Source organism: Uranotaenia lowii, chromosome 1, assembly GCF_029784155.1.
Source record: "Uranotaenia lowii strain MFRU-FL chromosome 1, ASM2978415v1, whole genome shotgun sequence".
Taxonomy (NCBI): Eukaryota; Metazoa; Arthropoda; class Insecta; order Diptera; family Culicidae; genus Uranotaenia; species Uranotaenia lowii.
Window position 1 is genome coordinate 132,301,766 of NC_073691.1, and position 24,464 is coordinate 132,326,229.

Genomic DNA, 24,464 nt, shown 5'->3' on the forward strand with positions numbered 1-24,464 from the left:
TAGGTACTTGGTTGAGAAATAGGCGCCTAATTTTTAAATTTTTCCAGCGGTCAATGAACAGTATGCTTTGGTGACTATTATCTTGCAACGACGTTTGCTAGCGACGCCTCGCCCATGGAGACGAAAAACAAACCCCTCGAAGAAAAGAAAATCTCTAAAAATGGATGCCTGACTTTTCAATTTCAGATTTAGGCAAAACAAATATTATATGATTTATTCGATCAGCAAAATGTCAACCTGAGTCAAATCTAGGCGTCATTCATAACAATGTGCTGTAGAAATGAGCTAGGAATCAAGAACAAAAAAAATCACATCAACCAAGGCTTCATATCGCCACCACTTGCATGGAAAATATGCTTGGTTGAGAAATACGCGCCAAAATATTCTCACTGGTCAGTATGCTATGCCATGGTTACTATCTTCTAACGACGTCAGGTCGCGACGCCTCGACCTTGGAGACGAAAAACAAACCGCCCAAAGGAAAAAAAAAATCTCGAAAAAAATGGAAGCCATGACTTTTATTTCATTCAAAAAACTATAAATTTAATGATTACGGACAATTGATGCGACTTTCTGTTGTTTTTATTCGATATAAACCGATTCGCATGGCTACAGAATATTCTAAAAATAATTTCATTCGAATGGTTTGGGTCATTTCGGAGGAGTAGTACTACAAACACCGTTACAAGAGAATTTTATATAATAGATGAATGTTTGTCTGTCTATCTGTTCCCTATAGACTAGGAACTTCTGAACTGATCATTGTCAAAGTTGGCGTCTGAGGATTTTTGGGGCTGGAGATGGTTTCTATAATAGTTACAATCCCCTACGACTTTAGGGAGGGCCCAAATTTATATAAAATATGACACAATTCATAGGGGAGAGTGGGGTAACGTGGTCCATGGGAAAACGTGGGCCACTTCAAATATCTCAGTTGTGTGTTGAGATACAAATCCCAATCCAGCTGTCATCGTCGACGCTTTGCGTAAGTATGTTTTTCTATATGCTGTTGACTTATGTACGTATCATATGCTTCTTTTATGAAACTTGCCTAGAAAAATGTACTTACATAATTAAACAAGCACCCGCAAAATTGCATTCGTGCGAGACCTAAATTACATAACAAAAATATGCTCATACGCTTATGATCTTGGTTTTGTCATGTTCTTTCACGTGAAAAAGGAATTTTTGATGAAACATAAACAGTAGACTGAGTCGATTTGGGATCATTTTTGAATTTCTCAAACCATGGAGTCTAAAATGCTTCGTTTTGGTTAAAAACTAAGCCATGATTTTTTGCAGAATTTTTAAGTAACGTTTACATGAGTAAATTTGGACTTTTAGGTTTGTACGGGAAAATTGAATATTTTGTACTAAAAAATCATCATCATTTTTGTTCCATCTGTGCAACCGAGCCTGCTAATGGTTCTTGTGCCAATTTATAAATTCTTCAAAGGAAATTTTCCACTGAACAACTTTGTCGAAGACCGTAAATTCGTATCTTATTAGTCAAAAAAGTTATTAGCTGTTCAACAGGGGTATGTCTTTTTTTCATTGATAAACAATAAATTCAATAGACACCACTGCTGGGTGCCTTGCGAGGTATTGCATGACTACTTTTCATGCAATACTTCGCGGGGAAGAAGCAGTGGTGTCAATTGAATTTATTGTTTATCAATGCCAAAAGACAAGTTTTGATGTATGTGGACCAATAATAGTATTTACACATATTTTTAAAAGAAAAGGGGGGAGTTCTTTATAGGTTCTTTATATCAGAACTCGAAGAAATTATTTAAAAATTTCTATACTTCTACCGTTTTTGTAAAGGGGGCCCCTTTATATTTTTTTTTAAAATATGAATAAATTCGAGCAAGTTTGGAAATTATTTTGTCAAAGTTGATCAATATTAGCGGTTTAACATGAAGAAATAATTTATTTATTTGGAAATCAGGTTTTGTTCAAATGAAATGAAATGTTGTATTGTTAGACTCTTTCCATTTAAATAATAACGGCACTCATCTACATAAAAATGAATGTTGTCTGTCTGTTATATGGATACACTTGAAAACTTTTAAACGGATCAATGTGAAATTTGGTTTGTAAAAGTTGTTGGGGTCGGAGATAGTTTCTTATACATTTTCGAACCGTTCTGACCTAAATGAGGGAGGAGGGCTCCCATACAAAATTATGAAAAACATGACACAATTTGCACAATATTTGAAAACTACTGATCCTTTCAACGTGAAATTTAGTGTGTTGCAGATTTTTGAGACCGGGAATGGTTTCTATAATAATTTTAAACCCCTCCGAATCCTAGAAGGGGGCTCCTATACTAAATTATCAAAAAATTGACACCATTCGAACAATTTAAGGAAACTGTTGAACCGATCGATGTAAAATTAGGTGTGAAACCGTTTTAAAGACCAGGAATGGTTTCCTTCACCTTTTAAACCCCTCCAATTCAATCCAAAAAGGGGGGGGGGGGGCTTTCGTACAAAATTAACAAAAAAAAATGAAAAAACGTTATCAATCCTCAAAGGCTTTTTGTTTAAAATTCATAAACTTAAGCGTTTTGAAATAGAAGCTCATATGCAATGAAAAATAGTTCGCTTTCGAATAATGTTGAAATTTTATCAACAAGATGTTTATTTAAATTTGAATAATTCTAACGAACTTGATTTTTTTCATGGAAGGGGTAGTAAAGCAGACCGAGTCAACTAGTTTATTAATAAAAAAAAATTAACGACCTTAAAAAAGGTCAACCTAAGTTCTAAAAGTTTTGGTTCCTCGAAAAGAAAAGTGAAGTTAGTTGTCTTGTGTAATTGATGCATGCATGAAATGCAATTTTTGCATCCAGTTTAAAAGCTATTATTTATTTCAATCCATTTTTATGAAATGTTATTAATTTTAATTCTTTTTAATAGTTTTATTCAAAAGGGAAATGAAATTTTTTGAATTTATGTTAATTTAGTAATTTTTGTAATTTTGCATTTTTTGTAATTTTGTAATTTTTGTAATTTTTGTATATCATGTCATGTATGTAATTGTTGCTATTTTTGTAACTTTTGTAATTTTTGTATTTATTGTAATATTTGTATTTTTTGTTATTTTTGTAATTTTTGTCATTTTCGTTATTTTTGTAATTTTTGTAATTTTTGTTATTTTCGTAATTTTGTAATTTTTGAAATTATTGTGATTTTTGTAATATTTGAATTTTTGTAATTTTTGTAATTTTTGTAATTTTTGTAATTTTTGTAATTTTTGTTATTTTTGGAATTTATGTAATTTTTAATTTTTGTAATTTTTGTAATTTTTGAAATTTTTGTAATTTTGGTAATTTTTGTAATTTTTGTAATTTTTGTAATTTTTGTAATTTTTGTAATTTTTGTAATTTTTGTAATTTTTGTAATTTTTGTAATTTTTGTAATTTTTGTAATTTTTGTAATTTTTGTAATTTTTGTAATTTTTGTCATTTTTGTAATTTTTGTAATTTTTGTAATTTTTGTAATTTTTGTAATTTTTGTAATTTTTGTAGTTTTTGTAATTTTTGTAATTTTTGTAATTTTTGTAACTTTTGAAATTTTTGTCATTTTTGTAATTTTTGTAATTTTTGTAATTTTTGTAATTTTTGTAATTTTTGTAATTTTTGTAATTTTTGTAATTTTTGTAATTTTTGTAATTTTTGTAATTTTTGTAATTTTTGTAATTTTTGTAATTTTTGTAATTTTTGAAATTTTTGTAATTTTTGTAATTTTTGAAATTTTTGAAATTTTTTGTAATTTTTGTAATTTTTGTAATTTTTGTAATTTTTGTAATTTTTGTAATTTTTGTAATTTTTGTAATTTTTGTAATTTTTGTAATTTTTGTAATTTTTGTAATTTTTGTAATTTTTGTAATTTTTGTAATTTTTGTAATTTTAATAATTTTTGTAATTTTTGTAATTTTTGTAATTTTTTAAATTTTTGTATTTTGTAATTTTTGTAATTTTTGTAATTTTTGTCATTTTTGTAATTTTTGTAATTTTTGTAATTTTTGTAATTTTTGTAATTTTTGTAATTTTTGTAATTTTTGTAATTTTTGTGATTATTGTAATTTTTGTAATTTTTGTAATTTTTGTAATTTTTGTAATTTTTGTAATTTTTGTAATTTTTGTAATTTTTGTAATTTTTGTAATTTTTGTAATTTTTGTAATTTTTGTAATTTTTGTAATTTTTGTAATTTTTGTAATTTTTGTAATTTTTGTAATTTTTGTAATTTTTGTAATTTTTGTAATTTATGTAATTTTTGTAATTTTTGTAATTTTTGTAATTTTTGTAATTTTTGTAACTTTTGTAATTTTTGTTATTTTTGTAATTTTTGTAATTTTTGTTATTTTTGTAATTTTTGTAATTTTTGTAATTTTTGTAATTTTTGTTTTTTTTTGTAATTTTTGTAATTTTTGTAATTTTTGTAATTTTTGTAATTTTTGTAATTTTTGTAATTTTTGTAATTTTTGTAATTTTAGTAATTCTATTAATTTTTGTAATTTTTGGATTTTTTGTAATTTTTGTAATTTTTGTAATTTTTTGTAATTTTTGTAATTTTTGTAATTTTTGTAATTTTTGTAATTTTTGTAATTTTTGTAATTTTTGTAATTTTTGTAATTTTTGTAATTTTTGTAATTTTTATTATATTTGTAATTTTCGTTGTTTTTGTTAGTTTTGCTTGTGATTTGTATTTTTTCCAGTTTTATCAATTTAAGAAGAAAATTCCTTAAAATTTTATGGAAATCTATAAAAATATTAAGCTTGTTCCGTTTCTTGTTATTTTATGGTTGAATGATTTATCAGCCTAATTCTCGTCTTACTGATGCTCCGTAACAGTTCAAATTCAACCATTTTTGCTGCTTCAAAATCTGCCATCAATCAAGAAGAAAGTTCCGTTGCAATTCTGGAAAAAGGTTGACAATCTCGCCTATCTACTACTCCAATCGCACCAGATGATCATAGCCGGATGAATATTGTATGAGCAGCACACATTACGCATTCTGAGCTTCTACACGGCAATGGCCCATGGCAATCAGCTGATTCAAGCGACAAGTCCAGTGGGTAAGATAGGAAAAAGACACCCACCCCTATATGGCCGGAACATCTATGTGTCATTGTAGGTCTCCTTTTAGAGAAGGTTGAAAAAAGGACATTTGGTCTAGCGTAATGCACCACCAAAAGGACACAAAAATTGACGACAATAAGTGGTTGGATTAATGCGTATTTTGGGAGTCATGTTCAAATTTAATTTTTTGAGTGTGGGGGTGGGGGTTTGTACCTGATTTTTATTGACAAAAAACTTACCCCACAATCTAAAAAGCTATTAGATTTTTTTTTAACATCAGAAGTGTTAAACTGATTGTTACCCCACTTTACTCCACATTCAAATTAAAGTAAGGATGTACGCCTATACAAACCCAAAGTATCTCGCAAAAGGAGGGGAAACCCGGTAGTCTAAACGTTTTCAGCACTCATATCTTGAGCATCAGAGTATATTTTGTCTCGTCTGAAAGCATCTTGGTGTAAGGTTTTTGGTAAATTGCTCGGCAGAGAATTTCACCCACTCACATAGCTTCCAGCAGCTGGCATTTAGGTTTGTTCAGCTGGCAAGTTGAACATTAGTATGTAGAACAAGACCGGTCTTATGAATTCTACTTACTTTACTGCCCCCGGGTGAATTGAAGGAATGGATTAAAACGAACATTCCGGTACCGTTGCTACAGTTTTGAAGATGTGTCGTCTACCGAAAAGTTGTGATGACACAAAGGGAAAATCTGCACTAGAAAACTCATTACCAGGGCTAAGACTCGGTTTCGTTAATGAACATTCCTGTGTTTTTGTAGATTTTGCATTGTTTATTAAAAGCGGAATAAATTGAGGCCAAAAATTAGCTCTTTACTGAAGTTGGATAGAACAAACTATACTTGAAAGCAGAAATGAAGCATCCTTGCAAACTGGACAGTGCATTAGATGACAATGCTTGAAATCATATAAGGTTTATTTGGCTTATGATATACCTCAGTTGGCAAGTCAGTTGCCTTCTGAGCCGATGTCCGCAAGTTCGAGCCCAAGAGTAAACATCGAACACAGTTGTACGGGATAAGTTTTTCAATAACTGTTCGCAAACTGCAACGTTGATATAAAGTCACGAATGCAACAAAGATGGTAAAATCGAGACAAAAAAGAAAAAAAATATGAATTAGATTAGAAACTCCAAATTGTTGTTCTGCATAAAATCTGATCTTAACTTTGAATTTTACTCTTGAACTCTTATATCTGTATCTAGGGATTTTTTCTCAAAAAGAAAATTCTTTTTGATAAAAGAGTTATCTTAGCTTGTTCGACTACTCACATCCACCTTAAATTATTAAACCTGAAATGCTTCAATGACAGTCTTCTATTTTAGTTAGTAATAGAGTTATTGAATAACGTGCAAAATCAATTTTGCATATTCTAGTTCCAATCATAGTTTTCAAAGTTGATTAAATCTTCCGCTTATTTTGCACGTGATGTATTAAAAACTATTGATTAAAGAACTCGAGTAACAATTAAAGTTTTATGTCACCCTTCACAGCTCGCTTAACTATATCCTAAAGCTTCTTTTTAAACTAAAGCGCCTTCTAGGCTTTAGCACAACTACTTAAAAGCTAACATATGGACAACGTTTGTAAAGCATTTTCTATTAGCTAAAATAAAACATCCAATAGAATAGTTTCATTTGACCTTATAGACATAGCTTTAAGAAACCTTTCAAAGCTCTTTTAAGACTACCCACAGCTCTTTTTAAAACAATGTCATGGAATTTCATAGAAATTTTATCGCGAGAGCTTTCTGTTCCGTGTTAATACTTTTTCCTCGTGTTATTTCTCATTCTCCAAAGCATATGGTGATTGGTAAAGGTTGCATTTATATAATTATAAAAAAATTCATTTATTTATATCTTAGCATGAAACTTCCTGCAACCTAAGATTTCTGGTAAAACATAAAGAGTGATACGGTCAAAATTTAGTCAAGGGAAAACGCGTGTAAATCGGTGCAATTTTTTATTTCAAAAATCAAATTAAATTTATTTTTCAAGTTTAATTAGTATAAAATTCAGAAAAAATATTCAGTTAGGCTTCCGTTTTTCCAAATCCTTATTACCGGACCTTACGCTTAGGTTCCGCTTGACAATAGCCCAGTATTTCTCAATTGGGCGGAGCTCTGGCGTGTTGGGAGGGTTCTTGTCCTTGGGAACCACCTGCACGTTGTTGGCGGCGTACCAATCCATGGCCTTTTTACCGTAATGGCAAGATGCCGAATCCGGCCAAAATAGTACGGAACAACCGTGTTTCAAAGCTTCAGTGTGAAGCTTCAAAGAATAGCAACGCTATCTATAACTGGCGCTATGCGAACCACATCAAGCGAGGCTCTGAATGCACTACTAAATATTCTGCCACTACATCAATTTATTGAGTTAGAGGCAGAACGTAGTGCCTTGAGACTCTCAAAAATCAAAACTCTCTATGAGGGGGATCTTACAGGACATCTAAAAATCCTGAATAAATTTAAAATAAACTCACTTATTGTAAGGAATGATGACCGGATGGAGCCCGTTTTCAACCTAGACATACCATACAATGTAACTATCAACGATAGGGACGTGTGGGAGTCAGGTGGTCCTAAGGTTCCTCCCGGATCGATTAAATTCTTTACTGATGGGTCAAAAATGGATAACAGAACTGGGGCAGGGGTGTTCGGACCTAGACTCAGGATCTCAATTCCTATGGGAAACTGGCCAACAGTATTCCAAGCAGAAGTTCAAGCAATTCTAGAATACACTTTAGCCTGTTTGAAAAGAGGATACAGGTACACAAGTATCTATATATTCTCTGACAGCCAGGCCGCTCTCCGAGCACTAAGTACGTTCACATGTTACTCCAAGCTAGTATGGGAGTGTATTGTTGCACTAAGAAACCTGGCCATACGGAACAGAGTATTTTTATTCTGGGTTCCAGGCCACTGCGGTATCCTAGGGAACGAAGAAGCAGACCAGCTAGCTAGGGAAGGATCTCAGGGCCTGTTAATTGGACCAGAACCCTTCTGCGGAGTATCGAGGAGTGCCTTGAATATGGAACTCAAGAACTGGGAAAGCACCACTATTGTCTCCAACTGGAGAACAGCAGAGGGAGCAGCTCAGGCGAAAAGATTCATTAAACCAAGCGCACGACTCTCCAAAAACATGTTGAACTTAAGTAAGCACGAGTTAAGTACTTACACAGGTCTCTTGACCGGACATTGTCCAACAAAACAACATCTCAAACGGATAAACATTATTCAAAACGACGACTGTCGGTTCTGCGGGTTCGAAAGAGAAACTGCAGAACATCTTCTATGCAACTGCTGCGCCCTCCTTAATAGGAGAGAGCGTGCTCTTGGGGCAAAGTTAATAAGCGCACAAGACATATGGTGGCATATCAGCCCAAAGAAGGTTATATCATACATCTTTGATATCATACCCGATTGGGATAAAATGCTTAGTCAGCAATCAACTGTCACTTTAACCCATAGTGCAGGTGAGCCTGATAGCATACAGTAACGCGGGGTAATTACCACAATAGATCAACTACTGGTCGCAGTGGGCTCTCCCCTACAAGGAAAAAAAAACCGTGTTTCTTCAGGAAAGGCAGCAGACGTTTATTCAAACACTCTTTCACGTAAATTTCTTGGCTGACAGTCTCGGAAGCTATGAAAATGCTGCTTTTCAAGCCACAGGTACAGATGGCTTGCCAAACCAGATATTTCTACGCGAACTTTGACAGTTTCATGTCTTGAAAATATCTGCTACCTTTCCCCTTCCTTTTGCCGTAGAAACCACTGTCCCGGAAGCTGCTTGTAGTCGGCTTTGTCGTAAGTTTTGTCGTCCATTACCACGGAGTCAAACTTCGTCAGTATCGTCGTGTACTGCCTCCGGGATTGCGCTTTGGCCGTCGTATTTTGTTTATCATCGCGATTTGGAGTCACTACCTTCTTGTAAGTCGATATTCCGGTTCGTGCTTTGGCTCGATGCACGGTTGTAGACGATACACCCAGCTTATTTGCGGCATCTCGGAGAAAGAGGTTAGGATTTCGCTTGAAACTTCCGGTTTTCGATTTCCCCCGAATCGGCTCTTTTCAGAGCCCCCATCCGAAAGAGTTTTGGATCTCGGTCAACCAGGCGACCGAGATCCCCCCGAGCCTTGGCCGCCAGTCAGCGTCAAGAGGACCTGCCTCCCCTGATGGGACAACCAAGCGTGGTTGTCTCTTGAGGTCCAATCCCACGAGGGGAGCGAAATATCAGTGGTTGTTCTCCCAAGCGCTCACATTGTCCCGGCCTTGGCCCCCAGGCAGACAGTCTGCGGACCTTCCTCCACTGTTTGGCAACCACCAGGGGTTGTCAAAGTACAATCCCAGAAGGGTAAAGGGCAAGCAGTGGTCGTTTTGCCAAGCGCCGCACCCACAGTCCACCAATGGCTTTTCATGGCCACAGTTGTGCTATACCACTTTTACTGATTGAATTGTTTTTGGTTTCAAAATTGTTGGCTTGAATTGGATACATTCTATGTTAAAAAACATTTAAAATATGACTGGTTTCGAATCAAGAAAATAATTTCATTTAAATAAAAATTTTACTTTTAAACCAGCAACTTTCAGAAACAGTTAATCAAACAAGACTCGTTCTCATTTATTACCCTTTAAATGAACAACCCAAGATTATTTGGTCTACTGTTCGCTATTTTCTACAAAAAAAAACATAAAAAGCAAATACCTCTACTGTATAAGGTAAATCTTCTTAGAGCGATGAAAATACGAATCCTTAATCCTTTTTATTTAACTTTGATGACAAAAAGTGACCTATTCCAAAACAGTCTGAGGTTATTTGATATTCATACCTACTTGTTATTTCAAGATAATTGACCATCCTCATAGACAAAAAGAAACAAAACAAAAAGTTGCGTGACTGCATTTTGTCAAGCAAAAAAAACGATATGTTCTCATTTATTGCGACAAACTTTTCTTACTTAAAAAAGGATTAATCCATCAGGAGCGTGTTTTTTATTTGAAGAAACGTCAAACAAAGCTGTGATTCCTCTCTTAAAACTTTCATAAAACTGTTTATTGAAATTGTTTTATTACAAAATTTTTCTAACCAACATAAAACCATTTCAAAACTGTTTTGCAACTGCTTTGAGATTTTCAATATTAACTTTCTAAACGCCATGTTGATTGTGAAATTCAATCGAAATTACTGAAGCCATCTTGCTGGGAATAGTATTTTAATTCTAAAACAAGATATTTTCAACAAAGTGAACAATGTTTGCGGTACTATTTGTTGTATAGGTAATGCATTGCAATGCAAAAAATGCATCATTTGAGCAAATTTATATCCTTCTTAAACTATTGTTTTTAATTGAAAAAAAATGCTTAAAATGCGGTCAACTTTGATTTTCTGTGGGGCTCGCTTATGTTTTGATGCTATTTCGTATAAAGGGTCCCAGACAACCAGAAGTCGTATATTATTTTACAGATTATATCGTATGAATGTTATTTAAACTCATTTTCGTATATCTGCACCTGCAATGTGCGGCCCATGCATATCCTTTATCGTATTTAAATGCATTGCATGTTTTTATTACGACAATTCGTATATATGCACCTACAATGTGCGTCCCATGCATATCCTTTATCGTATTTAAATACATTGCATGTTTTTATTACGACAAAATAAACCACATCAAGAATATGTGTGCTAATGTACCTATATGGCCTCCAAAATGATACGTATATACTGGTTTTGCTGCATTATATACGAATTGTTTACACGTATATTTGCACGTATATTTGTGTTGCAAATTTGATATACCCACCAAATGGTTGTCTGGGGTGATACGGTCCAAATTTGGTCAATATCAACTTGACGTATTTCTTTCAATTTTGCATTTAAAAAACCTGAACACCCCTCATTTTGAAGGTATGTGTGTGTAGAATGATGCTCCTATTTTGATTATGGAATTCGCTCTTCAGTTGTCAAAATGCCGTCCAAGGAAGAAGAGCAGCGTATCAAAATTTTGCTCGCGGATCGCGAAAATCCGAGCTACTCGCACGCAAAGCTGACAAAATCGCTAAAAGTTGCCAAATCAACCGTTACAATTGTAATTAAAGTGTTTGGGGAACGTTTGTCGACAGCCAGGAAGATCACTCCTGGCCGGATCTTCTTCCCTCTGAACCGACGTCGACCTCGGTGTGAATTTTTCGAAGTGCCACTTCGTTTTCTCAACTTGCTCATTCTCGTTGACTTTTCGATGCTTACTTTCTTCCTGCTCCGCTCGCCTACTTTGCTGTCCGATCCACTCCACACACACTCATGACGGAGGTATTCCGTCGGAAGGTACCGGCTTCTACATGCGGTTCGAAGGACCATTTCATGTTGTGGCCATGAAAAGCCATTGGTGGACTGTGGGTGCGGCGCTTGGCAAAACGACCACTGCTTGCCCTTTCCACTTCTGGGATTGGGCTTTGACAACCCCTGGTGGTTGCCAAACAGTGGAGGCAGGTCCGCAGACTGTCTGTCTGGGGGCCAAGGCCGGGACAATGTGAGCGCTTGGGAGAACAACCACTGATGGATAGCTTCCCTCGTGGGATTGGACCTCAAGAGACAACCACGCTTGGTGGTCCCATCAGTGGAGGCAGGTCCTCTTGACGCTGCCTGGCGGCCAAGGCTCGGGGGGATCTCGGTCGCCTGGTTGACCCAGATCCAAAACTCTTTCAGATGGGGGCTCTGAAAAGAGCCGATTGTAGCAGCTGGACTCGGGAGCATGGCGTCGGAACGAAGCAGCGAAGAAGAAGGCACTTATTTCTTCTTATATGCTATTTTATTCTCTGTTTAACTATTTACACTTTTCTCTCTTTTTAATGTTATCACTTTTAATACTTTCTTTTCCTCCGTCCCATCTTGACGGTCTGGTGGCTTGGTAATGGCGCATCCAAGAATGCGCCCTTAAATAGGCTGACGAGCAAGCACACAAACACGTGCTCGCGTCAGATGGAACCAGGGGTGTCAGGTGTCCTGATTTATCAGGATTTGTCCTGATTTTCGAGAGACCGTCCTGATTTTTCAAAAACTCTTGAATTGTCCTGATTTTTGAAAAATGGCCCTTAAAATGTCCTGATTAGACCTGTTTTTTTTTCAAAATAACCAAATCATATCTAAATTTATTGTTAAATGATGAGAACATCAAACAAATCGTGAATAAAATAGTTTAACCAGTTGAACCAATGAGATTCTTTGATTCAAATGACATTTAAATGAGGTTTTTCGATATTAACTGCAGGCCAGCCAAGGTTATTCTCGCTTCAGTTGTATAATTCGAGGCGTCTTCAGCACCTATATTTTGCCTTTAGTTATGCAATCTAAGCAGAACTGCATTTTGTTTTCACCAATTTGGTGGTGTCCTGAAAAATCCTGATTTTTTCTTCGCGGTGTCCTGATTTTTGACAAAACGACCTGGCACCTCTGGATGGAACCACCTAGAACATTCCAGGCAGCCTTGCCAGATCTACGGATTTCTCCGTAGTTCTACGGATTTTAAACATTTCTACGGAGCTACGGATCGATGTTCGAAAATCTACGGATTTTCGGCATTTCCTACGGATTTTCTACGGGTTATCGAAACAATTCAAGGGATTCTGCGGATAAATGAAAATTCAACCTGACGACCAAAAAAAAAAAAAAAGGCCATAAAGTTTTATTTTGCCTAAATCAGTACATTTTCGGTTTTCGTCAAATCTACGGACTTTAGCGGTTTTCAATCTGGCAACGCTGATTCCAGGCATCTAGCTTTCAGTGAGAGCAACCGTTTTGCTCTCTCGGTGCGGCACTCTCGCGTCCATTCTCAGTCAGCTTGTCGGACTGAGCACACAACACTCAAAAGAAGTCTCTATCTGTTAGGCCATAAGATTTCCGCATTATTCAGCAACGGTGCAGTCAAATAGTGTTTTCGTTGTCCTTAATATGTCAACTAAGCTTTTTATCGTTATTGTAAGTAGACTTCTACACTGGGGCAGGAAGACTGAATAAAAAAGAAAAAAAAATCGTTCAAATGCCAATTTTCTCTCATCAATCTCCGACCAGTGCGAAGGTTCAAAATTTACTTTTTTAACTCAATAAAACTTTTATGTTGCTGAAAAGCACTTGTATTAAACAATTGTTTAGTTAGATTTTGTTCTGTTCTGTCAAATTCTTGCAGGTTCAGGCGTATTAATTCGCTCAAATTCGTTGAAATTTTTGAAGCTGATAAACAATAATTGTTTGAATAATGGTTGTTCTAAAAATAGCTCAAATAACACAAAAGGATTTTTGGTAGTTCCCATGGACCGAACAACGTATAACAAAGTTGTTGAGAAATATACCTATAAAAATGTTTGCTGAGACGATCTCAAAAACTTATTTTTAAAAAGGGCGCACTTAAAATGAGGCTTTTACAAGAAAAATATCGGTAGATTTCCCTTTTTCAATGATAGGCCAATGCTAATGAGTGGTCTTCATTCTGACTATATCATCTGAAGCTTGTTGAGGCTGATGAAAGCTGCTGGGCATTTTTGCTAGTGATGAAGCTCCATTTTTTCGTCTTCTAGAAACTTTCATGGGCTCTTTTTATGGAAAGAATTTTGTTAACTCTGGATTAGATGATGTAAATATGGATTAACTTCGCAGTGAGAGACAGAGTTGTTTAATAAAACAAGTACTTTATTTGGCGTTGAATGTCTTCGGGAATAAACTCTATTCGCACTGAACTGTTAGTGCTTTTATTTGAACCCTAAGAATTCAGCGAATTATGATGTGGACTGATTTGCGATTGTTTTGAAATTTGAATGTGGATGCAACAGTTGTTTTATTGTTCAGATGAATTTAGCTGTGTTTATTTATATTATTTTGAGAGCCCGTTTTTCTCAAAGCCATCGCTCGAAATCCTTTTAAAAAAGGTTATGCTATCTCAAAAAGAAGTGAAAAAGTTTAATCGTTTATACGTTCTTCTCGATTGTCAAATCATCTGTCACTTAGTTTTATCATCCCAATATCCATTGTTCCAACAAAACAGTTTTTCAACTTGACTTGAACGCAAGTTTTAAAAGAGCATTGAGTGCAAAGCCCTAATAAAAAGAGGAAAGTCTGTGTTTTATTGAAGCAATTCTTTTGCAAATTTTTAACAACACTCCTAAGATAGCTTATTATTCAAGGTTTAGCAAAACTTTTAGGACTCTTTCAAACCATAGGATAAATTTTTCATGACACAATAAAACAGTTTTAAAAATTGTATGCTTTGGTAAAGTCTTCATAAAACAATAATAAAACCCAAAAAGCCAGTTGGCTTAATCTGTGTTACTTGGGATCGTTACTGATTCGTTGAAAATTTACCACTAAAGAATCCAATCTACCTCTACAATGGCATTTCTCCGAATAATGATTTTAAGCTAACTGAATGATTTTTTAATTCAAACTCTTTTCAATTTTTAAAACAATTGAAATAAATGATTTTTTTAAAAATCTCTGTTAATAGCAAAGTTTTTATTTCAAACTACATGGAGCTGCCTTCTGTGTAAACATACCTGTCACAAAATGTTTCCCGTCGATTTTTAATTCTGTACTCAACGTCATTTCCGTTTTATCTGTTGGTAATAATTTCCATCATTTTCCGTCCATTTTCAGATCTTCAAAGCAGGTGCCCCGAGCATCATCAAATATCCTGCCCGGCATAAGTAAACAACAATTGGCATCGCCCCTCGCCCAAAAAGGAGACAGAGGCAACAAAGCGCCGTGCGGAAGTAACGAAGCTCCAAAAGCTAGGCGGACTCCGGAAAACCAGCAGGAAGTCCATCCCCGGCCGAGTGACGGTCATTAGCCGCCGCTAACAAGCCGATTCTGAAAAGCAGCATTTTTTTCTCAGTTTGTTATTATTATTATCATACTCGGCGATATTTTTCCACCGACCCGGTTTCTGGGCAAAGGAGGACGCAGCTACAGGGCGGTTGCGACAATTGCATCACAAAAGCAGTAGGATATCAGCGTGTCGTCGAAATTTGGAACCCGCTGACTTGGGGAGGGTCCTTCTCCTGGCAAACATCCGAACCGGATTTGGCGCATACGGTTTTTGCTGGTCTCTGGAGCCACGACCACAATAGCCATGATGACCATCAAAAAGTTGGAATTTATACGAAAATTAATGATCATTAAATCAAAATTGAAGTTTGGGTGTTGAGCGGTGGGTTTTTTGTTGTTGTTACTTTTCCTATTGGTGGTGGCAGTCAGAAAAAGGTTTCCGCGAATAAATTTGCAAGTTCAGTGTTGCAGCAACCGAGGGGTGCTCGATTGTTCCGCCCGAAAAAAGGGTTCTCCAGTAAGTGTGCTTTATACTTCTGTTTATTTTTCCTGTACCGCCTCTTGAAAGAGGGTGTGGGGAAAACAACGGAACGGAACCATCGAGTCGAATAGCTGCTGAAAAGTTCAAAAGTAATGAGTGTAATTAAAAATAATTTTCCTAGTCGAGTGCTGTTGAGGGCAGCTGCTGGTGGTGTCAGTTATGAAGGTGCTTCACATTAAATGGAAGCGCAAGAAATGAAGTGTATGGCCAGGGCTCTCTATTTTGTTCTGTCTCTCTGGCCGGGCGACGCTTCGAGTGGGTGTCCATGAGCAATAAATGTTGAATCTAATCGCCACCGAGAAGTGTTTTAACGATCATAAACGGTGTGCTACGGAAACGTTGGCTAAGAGCCTTTATAAATAAGCGTTGTGGTTGTGAGGCTGAGTGATCCATTCGTGAATGTGTGGTATCTTCTAGTCATATTTAGGGTTAATAAAAGAAAAAAAACCTTTCACTGCAAAAGAAAGGTCAGATCTTGGGTAGTATAGCGTCAAGTGTCGAGTGATGAATCCTTCCAACGATGCTGATCTACCGAAGTTCATGTACTCAGCGGCTTTGGCACTCGCCAGTAGCAGTAACAGTAATCCAACGGAGGAATCTTCCGGCAAGGTGGGAAGATCCTCAGTGCTCCTCAATGGAACATCGGCGCTGGCATCGGCGGCGGCCAAAGCTGTGGCCTCGGCATCGGATTCGACCGTTGACGTTCTGGGAGGAAGTGGCCCAGGACGAGGGAGCGATCCGACGGCTGCCGGAGGTAATCTTATCCTGCGGGGTTTCGGCAGTACCAATGTAATACCGACGATGGATTCCCTGGATGTTTCCGGGGGGACCAATCAAAGTCTGGAAGCAGTAGCGGCCGCGGCCGATTCTGCCGATGGCGAGTGGCTCGATGTGGTGCTGCTGGTGCTGAAGGCATCTATAATGATGTTCATTATAGTGGCAGCTATCTTCGGAAACCTGCTCGTTATCATATCTGTTAAGCGACATAGGAAATTAAGGTAAATGAAAAAAAAATGCATATCACATAATTCCGCTCATGTAAAGTTTCATCCCATTTGAAAATTCGAAAGAAAATGAAGCATGGTTAATTATTTATAAAAAATATCCATCTGACGTAAATGTCTTAATGGTTTACTTAATCTAGTTCTAACTGAAAGTACATTCAAGGCTTTCTTATTAAAGCATGGATCACGACGAATCTGGACGCATTAAAAAGGTTCTATCTCAGAGCTGTGTAAACGAAATTAAAATATTTTGTACGCAAAATGTAGTGTTTTTATTGCACTTTAAAGGGAAAATAATAAAAAAAAATTTCGATGTTGTTTTGATGAAATTTCGAACTTTTCGTCGAGTACCACTCATCATAGTTTGGACACCCTATTCAATGACCTCAGCGGCCATTTTGTTCCACAATCTCTTCATCTCTGTTGCATCCTGAGTCGTCCTACCATTCTTCTTCATCTTCTGCTTGACAAATGCCCAAAATTTTTCGACAGGGCGGAATTGAGGGCAGTTGGGTGGGTTGATGTCCTCTTCGACAAAATCCACCCGTTGGCCCGATACCACTGTAGAACCTCTTTGCTGTGGTGGCAGCCTGCCAAATCTGTCGAAAACTTAACTGGTTCTTTGTGAGATCTAATGTACGAAAAAAAAAACGTTTTTCAGGTACTCCTCCTTGTACATTTCGGAGTCCATGGTATTGTATTTCACAAAAACCGGTTTTACCGTCCGCAGCTGCAAATACCTTGCCAGACCAAACAGTTTCTTGCAAACTTATCGGCAAAAACGAATTTGAACTTGGTGGGGATATCACCCCGACCAGTGGCTATGTTAAATTTTTGGCCAGGAAGCCGCCCAAAATCCATCTTCACGTACGTTTCGTCATCCATGAGGATGCATCCGTCGTACTTCGTTGGAATCTTGTTGTATAACTTCCGGGCACGTCCTTTGGCTTCTACATTCTTCTTCAATGTCCGGTTTGGTTGCTTACTGGCCCGATAAGATCGTATTCCTTTGCGCAGACGAATCCTTCTGATGGTGCACTGAACACAGGGGAAAACGATGCAAAAAGGTGATCAAAATTGTTTACGCCAAAACGGAGCGTTTTAGACCCATAGTGTATTCGGAACATTTTACCTATATTTAAAGCACTTTAAAATGAGCTTTTGAAAACAAAATGATTTAATCACCTAGCAGTGAGATAGAAAAATTATTTTTTGTAATTTTCATTTTAGAGCGATTATGAATTTGACAAGTTTTTAGATTGTAAAAAATGTAGCAATTGTGTTGAAGTCGTCAACTTCGTATAAGCTAACCCAAAAAAGTTAGAAGGGTTCAAAATAAAAAAAAAATGTATTCATTTTTTTTTTTGTTTTTTTAACTATATCTTTTCTGGCCGAGCTTATTCAAGTAAAGTATGTTGGAAAGAGTTTTGAGTCACCCAAAATCGAACAGTTTTGTCGAGCACACTTTATAAAAATATTCAGACTGAAACGAGTTAGATCGGAAAAACTAAGAAAAAAATAGCTGTTTTCAAACACCTGTATCTTTCTAGTTCGGATGAGTTCGGTTAATTTTTTGGTTCCATCAGAGGTTTCACCGTTATAAAAACATAAAGTTCACAACGTTAAGTTGTTTATTTTGTAGCTTTATAAATAATTTAAGTTAGCTCTTTTTTAAGGAGTCTAGAGGACAAGTTTTTTGCATTTAAAATTAGCTAACCGAAAAACAAACTCGTCTATTATATTGTATTTTAAGCGAAAAGATAGGTTGTAAGGTTTGTCAATTGAGCCTTAATAACGGCATACGTGAGCGAGAGAATAATATGGCTAAAGTTTAAACAAAATAAAAACGGTTGCTAAATGTCAGTTTAAAAAAACTTGAAATTTGTCCTCTAAAATCCCTGAAAATTACCATTTATAAAGCTACAAAATAAAAGGTTTAACGTTGTAAAATCTAGGTTTATATAACGGTGAAACCTGCTTGAATCTACTGCAACCAAAAAATGAACCGAGCTCACCCGAACTAGAAAGATACAGGTGTTTGAAAACAGCTATTTTTCTTAGCTCTTCCTTATAAAAATGTTCAGACTGAAACGAGTTAGATTACTCGTTTCAGTCTGAACATTTTTATAAAGTGTGCTCGACAAAACTGTTCGATTTTAGGTGACTCAAAACTCTTTTCAACATACTTCGCTTGAATAAGCTCGGCCAGAAAAGATATAGTTAGAAAACAAAAAAAAATTGAATAAAAAATATTTTTTTATTTTGAACCCTTCTAACTTTTTTGGGTTAGCTTGTACGAAGTTGACGACTTCAACGAAATTGCTAAATTTTTTACAATTTAAAAACTTGTCAAATACATAATCGCTCTAAAATGAAAATTACAAAAAATAATTTTTCTGTCTCACTGCTAGAGGATTAAATAATTTTTTTCAAAGGCTTATTTTAAAGTGTTTTGAGTATAGGTAAAATGTCCCGAATACACTATGGGTCCAAAACGCTCCATTTTGGCGTAAACAATTTTGATCACCTTTTTACATCGTTTTTCCCTGTGTGCACCGGTCGCCATTGAATTTCTTGGCGATGTCATAGTCCGACTGCCCTGCCCTGAATGCAGTTTCAGATCCTCAGGTCCACTATAACGCTTGGTATGAACCTGCCAATCGATAGTATACATCTCACGGAAACGTTTAAGAACGCTACACACGGTCGATTTGACCATCTTTACAGATTTCACGATTTTTACACCCGACCACGTCGGGTTTTCGACGTGGGTGTCCAAAATTCATTTTCGTCTCGCGGCTTCCATCACGTGTAACTTTTTTGGAACAAAACGAATCGTGATGAAATTTTCAGCACTGATAGAAAAATCATTTTTGAACAAAATACTGTCAAAACATTCCAGATCCGACAACTAGGAACGCTATAGTTTAATAAACAGTGCGTCCAGATTTTGGGTGATCCATGCTTTAGTTAGTTCTTAATTGGTCACTTATGCTAGAATCAATCAAGCGTTTAAAGGTTGCAGTTGAAAAGACATACACCGTCTTAGCCGATTTAGGCTTTACAGACTGAATAAATGACGTGGACAACTTAAGATTAACATTTAACACCCAGTACCGAGATGGGAATCGAACCCATGCCATCAGTGGACCAGCGATTACCGTCTTACCACGCTAACCACTCGACCACCGAGACGTACCGAGTTGAGACATTGAAGTCAAAGAGAGCATGATTGCGTAAGAAGCTTACTTTTGCGGAACGCAGGGGGTCATTGCTATTATAGCGTGTTTTTCTCGATTTTTCGATTTTTTTTCTGGAGCATAAGTATGACAGCGCAAGAGCATCCATGAACAATGAATGAACACGTTGAGATTGAAAACATCGGTGGCGAATCGTGTGACTCTAATTTGCTCTAATATTGGCGATTAAATTGAAAATAAAGCTTAGTTCTTTTAGAAATGGGACACTTTCATTTGCTAATAGCTCGTTAACTAGTTATTGTATATTAAAAATTTGAACAGCATTTTGTTGCCTGTAAAAAGTACTATTCGACCTATTTTTTTCAAAATTTAAAATTTACGCGTTTTTGAGATATGTACGATGCTTGAGAAAAAGAAAAAAAAAATTTTGCACAGATTCCTTTAAAATTCGTCATTATCAAATTGATAGCTGAAAAAACCGTTGATTATTCAAAGAATTACTGAGTTTATGTGGTGGATAAGTATGCAAACACTGTCAATAATGTCCACAAAGTTCAAATCAAGCATTGGAGTGAAGCAGATGATCGGCAACAACGGTTAAGGATCATCAAGGAATGCAAGTCTCATACCAGCATTTTTAATTTTCAATAAACGAAAAGCTAAGGGTAGATCGCTGAAATGTCCAAAACAATTTTCTCCGATAAGCTGAAAGTGTTGCCTAGTGATGACTCATTGAAATCCAACCTCAAACAGCCATTTTTTGATAGTTCCAAAGCTCTTAAGCTGTAAAACCGGTACCGAAAAAAAAACGTTCAAAAATGTGATAAAAAATAACCAAATTTGTTCATTTCGAAACAACTGTATCCACTAAAATGCTTCCAGTTTCCAGTTTCCAGAGAAGTATTGGACCAAAAAGTATCAGAAATTGAAGAAGGAAGGTGAAGCCACCTAAAATATAGATTTTACAAAGTATAAGTTGGAGAAACTGATCAATACCATGACAGAAAAAAGTGTGCGCCGGCCAATGGGAGACACCAAGAATAAAGTAGAAATTTCTTTTACAAAAAACGGTAAATATTTTTTTTCAAATTTTTTCATGAAATATCATAACATCATAGAAAGTATTTCGTTCAAACGAATGGTTTTTGAGATACAGGCATTTGTAACTGTCCCATTTCTAAAAGAACTAAGCTTTATATTGGAGAAATGCTTGCAAAAAGATTGAATATATTGATCAGCAAATAATTTAGCAATTTTATTATCCAAATGTACTTCCGCAGGTAGGTCAGATTCCTTCCGTTTGGATTAAGCAAAATTCCAAAACATTTTTGGGTTCCGACGAAGATCATATGTATATCGGCGATAGCATAATCGATTGGAGATTCGGTATTGTCTGGTAGCATCGTTAAGTTTCGATTTACTGAATGGGCATCTAGAATTAGTAAATGTTCGTAGCAATTTCGAGCGCAGCTGTTTCAACCGTTTCAAGCAAGAATTAATCCAAAGAGGTCTGAGTGGACATACATCTAAATATCACCGTACCAAACGCAATCACAGATCGACCACGTTTTGATAAACAGCCGGCACTTCTCGAGTCGGACCTGTGTAGCTCAGGGTTGCCAACTGTTTTTCGAAAAAGTCTGGAAGATTTTGGAAAAATGTCTGGAAATTTCTGAAAATGTCTGGATAGCTAAGTTTTGAAGGTGATGACCTTTTTTTTAGTCGCCAGTTCTTAATGTTGTAGATAACCACTGTCCGACTTTCGATTGAACATACATCTTCGAAGCATTTTACAATATAAAAAGGTTTCAAACACTCCTGAAATCATAATTTATGGATTTTAATCATTTTCTGCCATATTACACCATGATCAATTTCAATTTCCATAGTTTCTTAGAACAATTTATGTCCTAAAAAACCAAAAGTCTGGAATTGTCTGGAAGAAATGTCAAAAGTCAGGAAGTCTGAAAACCTGAAAAAATGTCTGGCGAAAGTCCAAAAAGTCTGGAAGATCCAGACAAAATCCGGAAGGTTGACATCACTGGTGTAGGCGATGATTGCGAGCACGATACTCTCTCGGCTGATTGGCCTTCCCTCCATCGTCCTCACTATACACACGCACACACACGACTGCTGAGCTGTTGTGTCCTGAGCGGCAGTCAGTCAACGGACAACATTCAGTGAGTAAAGACGTGTGTCTCCCGTTCGACCGATAGTGTAAAAATAGGATCTGCACAGGACCATTATTTGGTGATGGTGAAGATGCGCCCAAAACTCTTCGCAGTGAACAACATACGAAACCGACGCCTGCTTCGGTTAAATATCGAACGACTGAAATAACCTGAGGTCGTGGCAGACTACACGCAATAGCTCGAAGCAGCGCTGCCGGCAGAGGGCGAGCTTGACGAAGCCCCTCTCGAGGACTACCATCAAGACAGCCATCAACAGTGCTGCGGAGAACATCATCGGTGTTGTGGAACAAACGCGACGGAACGACTGGTTCGACGAGGAGTGTAGAAGGGTGATGGCCGAAGAGAATGCCGCGTGGGCGGCAGTAGTGCAAAGAGGCACCTGTCGAAATGTGGAAAATCACCGACAGCGATTCCGAATTTTCCCGGAGAAAAAGCGCCGCCTGAAGGAGGAGAAGCTCGAGGATCTGGAGCAGTTGCATCGTTTCCAAGAAACACAAAAGTTCTGTCAGAAACTCAACGCGTCCCGCAAAGGCTTCGTGCCGCAAGCCGAAATGTGCCTGGATAAGGACGGAGGCATCCAGACGGACAATCGTGAGGTGATCAAAAGGTGAAAGCAGCACTTCGATGAACACCTGAATGACGCACATGCAGGGGATCCAGACGGTGGAGGAAGGTTCATCGCAGGCGTAGCCAACGACGCAGAGGAGCCACTCCCAACGATGAGTGAAGTTAAGAAAGTTTGTTGTTTTCATCGACTTAAGGAAGCCATTCGCCAGCTGAATATCAACAAGTCGGCTGGGAACGATGGCATCGCAGCTGAACTCATCAAAATGGCCCCGGACAAGTTGGCCGATTGCCTGCACGCCGTTGGATGGTCCGGATCTGGGACATAGAACAGCTACCAAAAGAAGGAGGGGGTATTAATATGCCCCATGTACAAGAAGGGCGACAAATTGGACTGTGAGAACTACCGAGCGATCACTGTCTTAAATGCCGCCTACAAAGTGCTGTCCCGTGAGTCAAGTTAGATAATGCAAAGAAAGCTTGTATATATTTTTTAAACACCGATTTTGTATGGTTTGAAGTTTTTGGAGATTTCATTGAGATGCACGTCCCCAAACTTTTATCAGACAAAGAGTGGATAAATGTATAGTAAAATCATAGAGAACCAGACAACGGCCCCGGAACAAAAATGTGTCGAACCCGTGTGTAAGAATTTAAATGGTCGGCCATTTTGAGGCCGTTAAAATTGGCCTAAAAACAACACCATGTCTCTTTGAGTCATTCAGCGATTTTGATTGTCAACATATGAGAACACACAGAACATAAACAACCCAAAATTGACTTCCAGATCGCATCAAAACACAGTTTAGCTAGTTTTCTTAATTTTGGGGTGTAGAAAAAGCAGCTTAATAGAATTGGCAACTTCATTATTATGCTCGTCAAACGAATGCTTTTTCTATTGGTAATTTTGTGTAGTATAGTAGGTACTTGTTTTGCATTGAGCCACTGGCTTTGTTTTGGAAAAGAAGCATAAGATATTTATTTGTTAGGAGAGAAAGGTAAGACAAAGCTCAATTTTTCGATTAGGAGCAAACTTTTTTCGCCAATATCAGTCATAACGAAGCAATTAAAAAATTGTCAATTGAAAGTTTACCACCCATTGTCGTTTGATTTTTGCAAAATGCGAAATATCGATAGCTGTGTTTGGGGATTTCCCTGTTTAGAAAAAAAGCTGTATCATCAGCGAATAACATTGCTGTCCCGATTAGTGGAAGATTACACCTATCGTTGATGTATAAATGGGAAAGAATCGGTCCCATATAGCTACCTTGAGGCACGTCAACGCAAATGTTTTTAGATTCACTTTCTGTTCCTTCGATAAAGAAAAATTGTATTCGATTATCAAGATAGCTTCCCCATATTTGTGCATTTTTTTTTAATCCCATATTTGTGCATTTTAGCCAACAAAATTTCATGATTCAGTATATTGAAGGCTTTTTTTTAAATCAAGTAGAGAATATTCTTGAAAGTTCGTTTGAAATTCTAATACCACTATTTTTCCAAAATCTCGGTGAGAAGGGAAAACTGTACAATACGCACCAACGGGGTAAGATGGGCCATGCCATTCTTTCTCAAAAATACACTGACCTATGGCTTCGAATGATGTTTTTCTTCATTTTTATTGTAGCAAACCAGCTTTTTCATCATTTATTAGAAAAAAAGTTAACAAAAACGACTTAAGTTCTTAGAAAATGAAGGAATAATGGAATTAGCGTGAAACTTGTAATTTTAAGTGGGTAACATATAAGATTTTATGGTAAACCAGCCTGTACAATCTGATGAAAGTACACCTCATTGTTAATCCTCTCGTATGCAGTTTCGGAAAACTATAAATATTTTGTGGTATTTTACTACCTTTCCACAAATTTTAACTTAATTCAATGTTGACTTTTGAGAAAATCCAAGTATCAAAACAAAATGCCATTCTTTTTATTTGCTGACTCCCCAATTACGATAAAAATGCATAATTATAACAAATTTCGTCCTTTTCGAGTTAAAAAGGTGCAACAATATTCGGCTCTAGAAAATTATCTGCCGCCAT

General features: G+C 36.6%; 1 protein-coding gene across 1 annotated transcript in view; it reads left to right on the top strand.

The window, feature by feature from the left end:
* The window catches only part of LOC129740066 (octopamine receptor beta-2R), a 408,612-nt gene that overhangs the window by 358,352 nt on the left and 25,796 nt on the right, over positions 1-24,464 (top strand). Inside the window, exon 4 of the mRNA XM_055731657.1 lies at positions 14,752-16,461. Within this exon, the coding sequence (XP_055587632.1) occupies positions 15,968-16,461 (494 nt within the window). The 5' untranslated portion in view covers positions 14,752-15,967. The remainder of the gene's footprint in view (positions 1-14,751; positions 16,462-24,464) is intronic.